Source organism: Pseudomyrmex gracilis, unplaced genomic scaffold, assembly GCF_002006095.1.
Source record: "Pseudomyrmex gracilis isolate BER0280 unplaced genomic scaffold, ASM200609v1 scaffold_8, whole genome shotgun sequence".
In the NCBI taxonomy this organism is placed as follows: Eukaryota; Metazoa; Arthropoda; class Insecta; order Hymenoptera; family Formicidae; genus Pseudomyrmex; species Pseudomyrmex gracilis.
Window position 1 is genome coordinate 1,312,187 of NW_018020592.1, and position 12,099 is coordinate 1,324,285.

The following is a 12,099-nucleotide window of genomic DNA, read 5'->3' on the forward strand; positions in this document are numbered from 1 at the left end:
TATTATTACGTACTTTGCGCGAGATGAAGTGTAATATTCCTCCCGAACGATATCTATGTATCAAAGATGCATAAATGCGGCAGATTAAACGCGACAATAATCGATGTAAATGTTCGCGCGATAAACACGTTTGCCTTTTTTCGTTTTTTCGATCATGAGCCATTGAACGCGAACAAAAAGGCGTTCACGAGCGAACAACGATTTTCAATAATGTTATGCCGACAACGCGTGCACGCGCAAAGAGCGCAACCGCGACGCAAATATCGCTATGTGTCGCGTTCGTAATCCGTTTAGCGAGCGGAAAATTACTCGAACGGAAACTAATTAAAGATAGTTATCGGGCCCGGCTGGCCAGCGCGTCGCGCAACGAGTGCATGTCGCGTACGAGATTTGTTAATCGAGAATTAATCTCTCTCACCGAGAGCGACCAAGCGAGAGAGCAGAAGAGAAGAGACAGAGAGAGAAAGAGGGTGACGGCAATAAGGGAGTTGCTGGAAGTGCCATCGCTGTGTTAAACTCGAACAGGGTTAATCCGGATTAAATTCCGGGATCCCTCTGCTACCAATAAAACAGAAAGGACAAACACACACGCTCCGGGATATCTCGGACTGGTACATCTCAGAATTTTGTGTATCCCGCACATGTGGATTACAAAGTCTACCGCGAGATATAATGGAATTATATGTGCAAGAGAACAAACATTCGCGGTTTTTATTCGGTGAAAGAATTTCACACTCGGTAAATATCCGAAATTCAATAAAATACGAATATAAATAAATGTTCGCTGTCTACTAAACAAATATTTAAAAAAAAACTGTTAAAAAGTGCGCCACATGTAATAATACATCAGTGTAAAACTTATCTTTTTTAAGAAAAAGATGTAACAAAAAAACAAAAACACTGACAAGTGACACTACTTACACAAATCTGACATCGCAGTTAGAATGTGCGCATCTAAACGTTTCTTTCAAATATGTGTGTGTGTGATATTCCTGTCAACAATCAATCATTATCTTTGATAAGAGACGTTTTTGATGTAACGTGCGCAACAAGACACTAACTTTCTTTCGCGAACAATTACGTACGATATTTTCTCTTTCGCAAACATTTGTGGCTATAAGTTACACGTGTCCGGTTCAGCGAAAGACAGGGAGCCAAAGTCGTCAAACAATACTCATCACGCATCGATGTGCACTGTAGACGCGACGGTGGATCTGACCCGATCCAAATCGGGACACGAGAGGTCCATTATCGCCGGAAGGACAAAGGGATCGGGGAAAAAAACAAACAAACGGAGAAGATCAAGCATCTCAAAATGTCGCCCGACACTTTCTCGACGCGCGGACGCGCGCGGGTCTCTTTATAGAGCGTCGGCCCACGTATTTTTTGCTCGCCCGTGTAATTAAACACCGTGACAATAGCGGAAACAGCAAAAGCAAAGAACATCTTCCCCCCCGAAAGATGATTTGTTCGCCGACTAGCACAATAGACGTTACGTGTTGGACAGTTACTTATTGTAGGCCGACAAAGACGTGTTGGTAGGATTATGAAGATTTTCTGTGAGATTTATCACGTGATGTATGAGTTGATGCGAGTTACGTAAAAGTATTGGCGCGATCAAGTCTTGTTAAGTCTTTTAATCCGTTCATTTGTTACAAGAGATTAATTTACACAAAATGAAAAATATATTCGAAACAGATAGGAAAAACAGATAAATTTCACGGTAACACAAATCGCGATTGTTACGCGAGTTATTTACGTTGCTCATCTCAATTGTCAAAGATTGTGAATTTCGAAATTTAATCGACAATCGCATAGACCAAAGCGATCGACTCATTAATATTGATGATCGTTTGGCTTGAAGAGGAGACTTTGCGTTTTTTTTTTATGTTAACTTAGATATTGAACATCCTAAAGTATTATTATTATTCCCGAAGCGAGAGGAATTCGGGGCTTTGTGGTTCAAGCTTTGCCTTCAAGTAGGATATTACGAGAAAATATCTCTTGCTCAAGATATAAGGAGACGATAGGTACTCACCTTTAAGAGCTGCCACAAGAGCACGTGACCTTCCCACCACCGCAGCAAGCTGCGTCTTATGCTTTATGGACTCAGCGTCGGCTTGCTCGCAGAGCGCGCGCTGCAGCGTTCTTTGCGACTCTTGCTCTTTGACCGAAAGTGCCTCTCGAAGATGATCGGCGTGTATCTCCGACTGTAATTTCAGCTGCCGCCGCATCTCGTCGTCGAACTTCTTCTGCTCCGCCAGCAGCTGAAACACGAAGATGGATCTTGCAATCGCAAACTTCGGCCATGGAAAAAACATACCTATTTCTCTGTTTTATGTTTCTTCTCACAAAGAATATATAAATAATTACGCGAAAGAGAAACATGATACGATTTTGTATGATACATTGTAATTTCGTATTAAAAAAATCATTGTTTTTGAACAAGAAATAAAGAAATAAACAACTAGAAAGAAACTCTTAAATATCGAAAAAGAATTCAATTTAACGAAAATGGCAATAAACTTTTGCGAGATTTTTGTACAACTTGTGAAAAAAATACATTTGATGATTGCGCGTAAAGCTTTATTCATATAAAAGATTAAAATTCAGCAAGAAGCTCGCGCTCTCTCTCCTTTACGACAATTACTATCCTCGGCGTGATAATACCGTTCAAGATACAGGTCCCAAGGCATTAGCCAAATGAGACTTTGATGAATTATCCGCACTTAAGGTATCACCCTGAGGCGCCCTCATTGGGCAGCGACCCAAGCCTCGAAAGTCTAGTCTGTCCCTATCTTGTACGCGCGTCCTCTGTTCGCCCGTCCGCGATTTCGATCGCTTTACTCGCGCTTTCGACCCCTCTTGCCCTTTGACCATGTTTGCGGCCAACGTCTGCGGAGATTCGTGTTTCTGGAGCAGCTCGTACACTGGACATGCCCGTCATCGCCCGAAATTCTGTGTGCCCAGAGCCCGTGTCAATAATTAACGCCCGACTGAACCGGCAACTCGCGTTTGAGTTTCAAGAGTCTACGTGGAGGATTCTGCTCTTATCCACCGGTGGTGTTCTATAAAATGCGCGCGATTGCTATTCACGTGTCCGGTGAATCGGATTCGGCAAATAGGTTGCTCAAGTTCTCGCAGTGATTGCCGGTAATGCGCGAAGACGCGGTTGTCTCTCCGTGAAATGCGGTGGAATCGAGGACAAATGGAAATGAGACGCAAATCTTAAAGCAGCCATTTTTCACTATTCCTATCGTCGACTCTGCGACAGTCTCAACGTTAAAAAGAGACTCTTGCCATTTCTCTGGGGTAACGAGCTCGTACATTTTTTAACGGCGTTAAATTTTTTGCACAAAAGAGCTATTAATAATTATGTGCAATTATAATAAATTCAAGTTCTGTGTGTTTCTTTCGCAAACTTTCTTTTACTTAGTAGTTTCTATTGTGATTTTGCCGAAATATGAATTTCTCATAACGATCTTTCGTAGAATAGTTCACTCTTTCGACGTGAAAATTTTATATGTAATACAGTAGCATAAGAACAAACAGCACACAAAGTAAGACGCTTTTATTTGTCGCGAACTGAACTGATTCCAGCGGCGCGCCGTTCTACAATCCGTTTTGGAAAATTCAAAGCACTTCACTAACGCCGGTCGCATGCCGCGCCAAGCCGGATTAATTAAATGCGGTAGAAGAAAAACGCATAAGCCGCGTTTATATTCATGACGAGTCACGCGAAAATTGTTACGCTCGCGAAAATATAGCGACAGATATTCTCGCCCGATATCGTATCATCTGTTTTTTTTTGTATCGCACACGCACGTATTGCCATATATAATATTTAAAATATTTATATGTATTTATATATCAGAATTATTGAAAATAAAATAAAAATATAAAAAAACACAAAGTGTATGTGTATAAGTTCGTTACGCCAATTCCTTGCGGATTTCGCGCTCATCTCTCTCGCGACTTCGACGAATGTGAGATTTTGCGGCGATTTTTCCCGACATGCAACCAATTTAATGACGACAATTTGTACGACAATTCACCTGAAGAGATCGCATCGAGAAGCAAACCCTTCGAAAGAAAAGAAAACGAATTTGGAACCATTAACTCGTGTAGGTCGCACCTCGCGCTTATTCCGCCAACCGATCGAAAGTTCACGATAGAAAAACTTGGAGCTTTTTTCTAAACGCCGTGGACGGAAACTGGCAAAGTTTGCGTCTGCGTTTAATGGTGCCCTGCTTGATAATCGGGCACGCGCGCGCGCGCGCGCAAACACACACACACACACACACACACATACAGAGAACGGCTGAAAAAGTCAGTTAAGCTCCTTCTTTTCATCTAACAAAATCTAGATCGACTTTTCTCCGAGCTTAAAAACAGAATGAACGTAATAGAGAATTGAAGATATTCAAAGAATTTATGCACACCATATAATTTAATGTGATTTCCGCGAAGTAGAATTGTATCTACATCTTCTTCGTAAGACTCGTAACGATGTTTGAAAACGAATCTTCGTCCTTGTGCGTTATGTTCCTTCTTTATGTTGATGATACGTGATGTTAAAAAGAAAAAATTATCGAGATGGATTTTAGGTTGCGCATATTTTTATGTTACGAGATGGGTTTACAGTTTACGATAACGATTCGCGAGGTCAGTTCCACGGGAACGTTTCAATGAAAATATTATTTTTGATTTCAGGAATGTGTATCTTGCGCAAAATGAATTATTTTTCACATTTTTTAAATTTATTCCCGAGCGAGATGTCAAAAAGTAGGTACTAACCGAGTTTCGAATTTCCGATTTTCTCTCAATCGAAAATCAATATTCTATTGAGAAATGAAGGGCTTTTCACGAAACTTCTGAAACGCAATTAAACGACGAAGAATAATGTTATTGTTCGTGTTCAGTCGGACTTCTTCAATTGAAAATATAATTAGCATGACGTGTTTGCTTGATCAAATCAATCGATCAATATTTAATACAAAAGTAGAAAGTACTAATAAATAATCGGTCATTTACTTAAGCAACAATTTCGAGGAAAACTTTATTGGTGAAAATAAAAAATAAAAGATTTTACTCTGTGCGGTGTGTCTATTATCTTGATAAAAATCCGTTCGAATTTTTCAGAGCGGAGTTATTTCCGGATTCTTAAATTATTCTGGAATCTCGCCGCAGGACGAAGAAGGTTGCTACGTTATCTATTTGCCATTTGCCGGGAAGCACGAAGTGGCAAGTGGAAAAATTGATCTTCTAAAAGAGAGAAAGAGAGAAAGAGAGAAAGAGACAGAGAGAAGAGAAAGAGAAGAATGTTCGGGAGGGTAATGCGCGCGCGATCAGTGCGGCAGATGCGATTACGTTGGCGTTAATTTCTTGTGTTGGCACAATATGCCCATCGGAAGAAGACAGCAAACACACGCTGCAGCTTCCTTGTTTGCGCGCGAACTGGTTAGTCGCTCTCTACACGTCGCGTAATATTTTTCCCTACCGCGTGCGGCGGGTGCTTCCGTCGTAAAACTAGATATACGATTGCGGCGCACACGTGCACTAAAGATCGTTCGGAATCCCGGAGTACGCGTGCTACACCACGTCGTGTCCGAAAAAAGCGGCTAAGCGACTCTTGGGGATTATAAATGAGAGTGCACATTGCACATTTATGAAAGGAAAAGACGGATATCGAAAATGGAAGGCTATTGGAATTCAAAGGAATGTTATTAAATAACGATTCCGTTGAAGTACGCATTTTGAAGCTTTAGAATCTTTAAAGGAATAATATATTCAACGCCCGTCACACGTGTGACGTAATTATTTTTCCTCATAATTACAATTATGAGGTTGCGCGGCCATTTAAATCCCGACGTCCCCAGCGGAGTATTTAAACATCCGCACTGAAAAAGGCGCGTGAGATTTTCGTAAACTAAATTTTTGTTTTTTTTTAGGAGGATATTGTGGACTCGATTGATGAGGTTTAAACATCGTGGATTTTTAATCGAACAACATGTAATTGTTTATTTTGCGCTTGATAAAAGTTATCGATGATACTTTAACGAGCATCGTTTTACAAACTATGGAAAATGGATCGGACGAGTTTCAGCGTTCGCTTTTTGTTTCCCGACGGCAGGTAGTAGCAATAGGTGAGCTCCGCTAGCGCGCGCGAGAGTAGAACAAATCGCGGCAAAAAGTTTTATCGATAATTCACGTCCGTTGCGGTAAATAACTTTCAGGTGTACGGCCATAAAGATATCCCGCAGTCGGACCACGGCTGAAATCCCAAACGGTGGTGGCAGATAAGAAACTTTGAATTTTTCAAGCAACCTCTTTCTTTTCCTAGACGACTATGGGACATATTCTCACTTTTCTTACGACTCTTATCTCTTGCTCTTACGGGAAGAGCTATTTGCTCGTCATAAATATAATGGAACATTCGATAAAAAAACGAATACCGGTGCTCGACAAAGTTTTTGTGTTATTGTTTGTTTACAATTTTTTTGGAAAAAATCACAATCATACGAATCGTTTCAATAAATGTAATTTGTTCGATATATTCACTTGATAAGTTGATATAAAACTGCTTAAATCAAGAAGCAAGTTAAATCTGTCTATTGGGAGTTAAAAAAAAAAAAAAACGCGGAAACAATGCTCTTTCAACTACGCAGTTTTTATTGTATTCTACTTGATCTATTGTTCACAGTTTCTATTTTATTCTAGTTTATTCTGTTTTCACGTAGATCTGCTTTCGCGATTTTTTTTCGAGACCTTATTCCGGGAACATAAAATCAGATAATTAACTTTTCTTTCTCTTCTCCGGTCGTAAAAAAAAAAGTTGACTCTTGCCCTTCTCTCACTGACCGTTCGCTTGACGATTTGCAGAGAGAAAGAGCGCAACCTCTGTGCTACCTACCGTTCGGGGCGTAAACATTCGGAGAGCAAACTCGAGTTAACGGCGGGAACGAGTTGTTTTTCCGAGAAGAATAGTACGTTATAATTAAATGACGCGAGAGAAAGATCCCGTGCGCGCGCGATGACGAACAGCGGCGCGCCGCGCCGTAAATTTCGCGATTCGTCGAGCACCTATGCGATGACCAAGTGGCACACTTTCGTCGCATTTGTTCCCGACGTTTGAAACCGATTTCCGCGGAAACGAACGGCCGTTTGTCAGCGGCAACTTATGAACGAATTATGCGACGATTGCGAGTCTTATCATAATTAATTCCACACTCATATACGTGTGATAGATAACGCGGAGATAACGGAGAGAGCAAATATAATGGTCATCAATGAAGCACACATTAAACACCGTAAAAAAAAAATCACATAACATAAAAGAAATCTATCACAAATCAGAGACAAAAACATAAAACATAAAACAACAACTAAGAAGAAATGAATATAAGACAGACACAAAGAGTTATCTCGAGAATCTTAACCAACTCACAGGTTGGAGTGATACTTAATCCCCCGATCTTTGCTACAAAAATCTTCTCGATATCTAAACAGACTCCGACAAAGAAAACAGTGTTGAAAGGGAGGGAGAAAATCTCGTCACGCGCGACGCATTAACGATGAGACGTATTCGACCGGACGTTAACAAGCGGTACCGGAAGCTCGTGGACAAATAGCAATTAGAGGACACCCCTGTTCCTGTCCGAAACGGGAACAAAAGGTCGCGCGCGTCGACCGGGTCGATCCGACAAGATTTATATTCGACAGCGCGCGACCCGAAAGAGAAAGAAAGAAAAAAATATAAAAAAGAAGGTGGGGAGTTGAGTTCGCGGAAAGAGAAAAGAAGGCACGTCGAACAACCACGAGAACAGTAAGTCATAATGGTTCCTCAGCAGATATCTTGCGATAGCATACCGAATAGGTACGCGGTGAACACAGCGTCTACTCCGACGAATAACATTCGCCCGTTGCTGTCAAAATATTGGCGACCGGCCAAATGGAAATAAATAAAAGAGCCAGCGACGGCTGGTGGTGAAACCGTCCGACGCGGCATATATCCGAAAGCAATATGAACGACGTTACATACGATGCTGTATTAATATGAATTTTTGTTATGTAACAAAAAAAAACAAAAAAAAAAAAAAAAAAAACAGAAAAAACGAAGCGCGCTTCTATCCAAATATACGATCCGAAATTTACAAATTCGTGCGGTTTCGTTCGATTCAAAAAAGTTTGCGCAAATATCAGATCTGACTATAGAAAAAAAAAAAAAAAAAAGAATAATCGAAATGATAATCGAGTTGAAAAATGTTCGCGTTTCCTGGAAGAATTGTACAAGATGTACTTAGGCTGCTTTTATACATATATAAAGCAGGGCCCGAATATTATTTTACGTGCAATCTGTATTCGGCCTGAAAGGTTTTTAAAAAGCACTAAAAAAGCATAAATGCCAAGCAGAGCTACGACTCAAGTGACTCGTCGTTACTTTCTTTTTCCGTTACTTTCCCAGCGCTTTTTAATGAAGACCCGCTTTATCACCGCGATCTCTCTATTCTTTCACCTTACAACTTAAGTACTTTCATCTCTCCACTCTTAACTGTCTCTCTCTTTCTCTCTTTCTCTCTCTCTCATTTTTCTTTTACATTGCAAAATACATTTTTCCGGGAACCTCGAAAACCTTTCGAGCGTTTATCGTCGTAAAACGACTTACGAGAGATTTCATAAATGGAGAAAATCTTATGCTATCTCTCTTTAATTCGCGCGACTGTATCCGTGCTCGCGATGACAGAGTCAGATCCGCGATATGAATGCGCGGTCGCAAACTCATATGAACGCGCGCCGGAGCAACATTAATAATGACGCCAAAGCTCGCGTATATTCGCAGCATTTGCACACTGGAAGAAGAGAGGGAAGGAGAAGAACAAGAACACGTAGACGCACCACTCGGCGTATACGATTTGCACGCCAAATATCCGCTTTGAAGACAACTGTGAATCGTGTACGAGCATTTTGCTCCTTCCTCGCGGATATATATATATATACATATGTATTACACAAACAATGTAAACGAATTAGCATCTATCTTTTTCCATAGAGCGCAATATGAACGAAAAAGAAAAAAATATCGCAAAACCGAAATAGCGCGTTGCGTCTGCAAATTTAAAACTTTGCACGTCGCTTCGAAATTTGATATTTCTGTGTCGACTCGCTTCAAAAGTTGAAAAAACACGAGAATTCCCTACCTTTTTCGCGTTCTCGCTTTCCATGGCAAGTTTCTCTTTGTCAACTGCGAGGCAAACTAGTGCATCCAGCTTTTCTTGGTTTGTGGTGTCGCCAGCCGCCTTCAACGCCGCTTTTATTTTACTCTCGTACAATATCTGCAATCGTGCAATTTGTTTTATAAATATATGTATTTCCGGAAAAATGTGTATTATTTATGACAAAACGAGTCGTATAAAAAATTTGTATTGTTTTTCTCTTTTGAAAATATTCAATAAATAAATAAATAAATAAATAAATGTAACAATAACACACCCTCTGTTTCTCCAGTTCTTTCTGCAAATTGTTGACCTTGTGATACATATGCAGAACAAATAAATCGAAGGCTTCTTCGCTGACGGACAGTTTCTTCTCATGAATATTTATTTTGGGAAACAGAATGTGCAATTCTTCGTTAAAGTTCTCTCGCGCCGTCTGAACCTGTTTCCAGAATTGTTCAGAGACGCCGCTGTTCTGCAGCTCATCGGTATATTTTTTCTTCGCCGCGTCCACATCGTCCAAAATCTTTCGGACGTTTCGTCTCGCGGCTGTTTTCATGTGAGCGGGCGCTTGAAGTACAGTGTCGTCGATTAAATTATACATCCGCTTAAGAGAGTCCACCGCGTCTCTCGCATGCTCTTCCGCCTGCTGTATCATCTGTTTTTTCTTTTCCGTCGCCTCTTTTAAACTGCAACCGCGACAATTTCCAATTACATAATCGATATAGAAATGAGGCGTGAAACGACTTACGTAAGCATAATAACTATCACCTTTGCCAAACGGCTTCGTTTATTGTAGTGCCGGCGTTCTCGACCAACTTGACAACATCTTTGTTATAGTCATGAAGCGCGCACACAGCCTTCTGATACGCCGCGATGGCCTTAGCGGCGGCTTCGCCGCAGTGTGTTTCCAACTCGACGAGATTTTGAGGTAGCAACTCCTCGGGCACATTTTTCAAAGGTGTCGGCTTCTCAACTACTGCACATAAATATATATTATGTCACTTATTGTTTCACGTATTGTTCTGTTTTGTATGTAAACTTTTGCTTTATCACGCAACATAAAGCATATTCAAAACAATATGCAAACGTACCAACGTTTTTTTCATCTTTTTCCTTACTAACACGAACTTCGGCGTACTTCTCTTTAGACGGTTCCTTTTGCTCAACAAGTGGTTTAAATGCTGGTTTTGGTGCTACACACACATGTACACGCGCGATAGTTATAAGTTAGTATAATTATTAATATTCCTATGTACAATTAGAAAACTAATTAATATATTATATTGTTATTTATTTCAAGAAATGTGAGCAGAGGAAAAAATCAAAGGAGAGATAAAATATCAAAAAAAGGCAAGTGTGTAAAACGGGAGTTGAGGAAATAGGATTAATTTGGAGGCTCACGTATGTATTCTGTAAGCTTGCAATCCATTTTATGATGTAACCGACCTGCTTTTGGTTCTGGTTTCTCGTTTATGAACAGTCCAAATATCCTGTGAAAGATTTATTTACATTAACAAAATCATCGGTAAACATAATTTATTATTAACGCTATGAACTTTATTAACTTACGTTTGCTTTAGTGTTTCAAAGAATGTAAATATGAGATTGTAGTAATTGGAATCTTCCTGAAAGATAATCCGAATAGTTTTGTCTGTGCCAGGAACCCATCCTTCCAGAGTGGCTCGAAATTCTGGGTCAGTTTTTGCATATGCTATTATTCCTAAGGTACCTATTGTTACAGCTCCTAGAGTTATGAGTGTTCCAGAACCTCCTCGACTCTTTTCACTGCTACAAACATAAACAAAGCAGTTAACTTAAAATTATGTTTAAACTTTTTATAGCATGTAAATATTTATTGACAAAATAATAATCAATATATATATGATTTAGTATACTAACAGCAAAATAATATAAAATCTCTCTTTCTGCATTTTAATATTACATACCCTTTTGATGGTGCAGTTGAATATCTAGGTCCAATAACTCTGGATACAAGTCTGACATCTTTGCACAGCCTGAAGCAAATTGAAAGACCTTATTAAAACAATGACTTTAAAAACTTACATAACTGAAATATATATTACTTGCAAAACTAACTTGCAGCTTTTGTAATCTATTATTATTTCTGTGTACTTTATGTAATCATTCAATCTTTCCTATTTACAGCCGTAATAAGGTCATAAACAAGACAGACGCCAAACACTTGTCATTCGTAAAAATACTTCGTTATTTGTATTTTAGGAAAACACATGAGCAGACACACATAACCTCACTTGCTCTAACATAAAGCACAATATTTTACTAAAAACTCTTCGTGACTGAACCGAAATACATTACGTTAACTGTTTCGGATTAAATAAAATTCGATAATGACACCGAGTAACACAATTGACAAGCGGCGAGAGATTTGTCATCGGAAAAATATAAAACTTCTCGTCAAACTCTTACCTTCCATCCGGTTCGCACTTAACTCGCGCTCGCGTTTCATAGTACCTCGCTGTCAGGTGTAATTTGGAGCAGCCGTGTTTTTTGACCTGAAAGAGTAATGATGACGGTCAAGCACACACTCCTGGAATTATGTAAGCACGCATTCATGCCATCTTTGTCACACGCACGAGACACGCGGGCCGAAACGTCGCCCGCGACCGAATTTATTCACTGAAAAACATTTCTGAGACCGAGCAGTCGCCGTCGCGACGTTTGATTCCTTTTCGCTCGTCGTTAATCGCGCGACATGCAACACGAGGATAAGAAATCGGTTGTGGCAAAACATCGCGCGACACTGTCGAGGACGTGTGATCGCCACGGTGTGACCCCGTCATCGCGGGCGACGTTGGTTTTTGACAATTCTCACGTTTTATTTTTCGGTGGGAAAAAAACCGTC

At 40.1% G+C, this 12,099-nt stretch overlaps 1 protein-coding gene across 7 annotated transcripts in view; it reads right to left on the reverse strand.

Moving 5' to 3' along the window:
- Positions 1-12,099, reverse strand: part of LOC109861008 (MICOS complex subunit Mic60) — a 34,590-nt gene that overhangs the window by 22,310 nt on the left and 181 nt on the right. For 2 of the 7 annotated variants that reach the window (XM_020440488.1, XM_020440484.1), the window contains exons 2-10: positions 11,664-11,749; positions 11,162-11,230; positions 10,785-11,003; positions 10,617-10,705; positions 10,307-10,408; positions 9,984-10,191; positions 9,490-9,901; positions 9,198-9,332; positions 2,039-2,267 (exon numbers count right to left, since the gene is read on the reverse strand). In XM_020440488.1, the coding sequence (XP_020296077.1) occupies positions 2,039-2,267; positions 9,198-9,332; positions 9,490-9,901; positions 9,984-10,191; positions 10,307-10,408; positions 10,617-10,705; positions 10,785-11,003; positions 11,162-11,230; positions 11,664-11,749 (1,549 nt within the window). The remainder of the gene's footprint in view (positions 1-2,038; positions 2,268-9,197; positions 9,333-9,489; positions 9,902-9,983; positions 10,192-10,306; positions 10,409-10,616; positions 10,706-10,784; positions 11,004-11,161; positions 11,231-11,663; positions 11,750-12,099) is intronic. The other 5 variants (XM_020440510.1, XM_020440499.1, XM_020440506.1 and 2 more) reach the window with 5 other exon arrangements.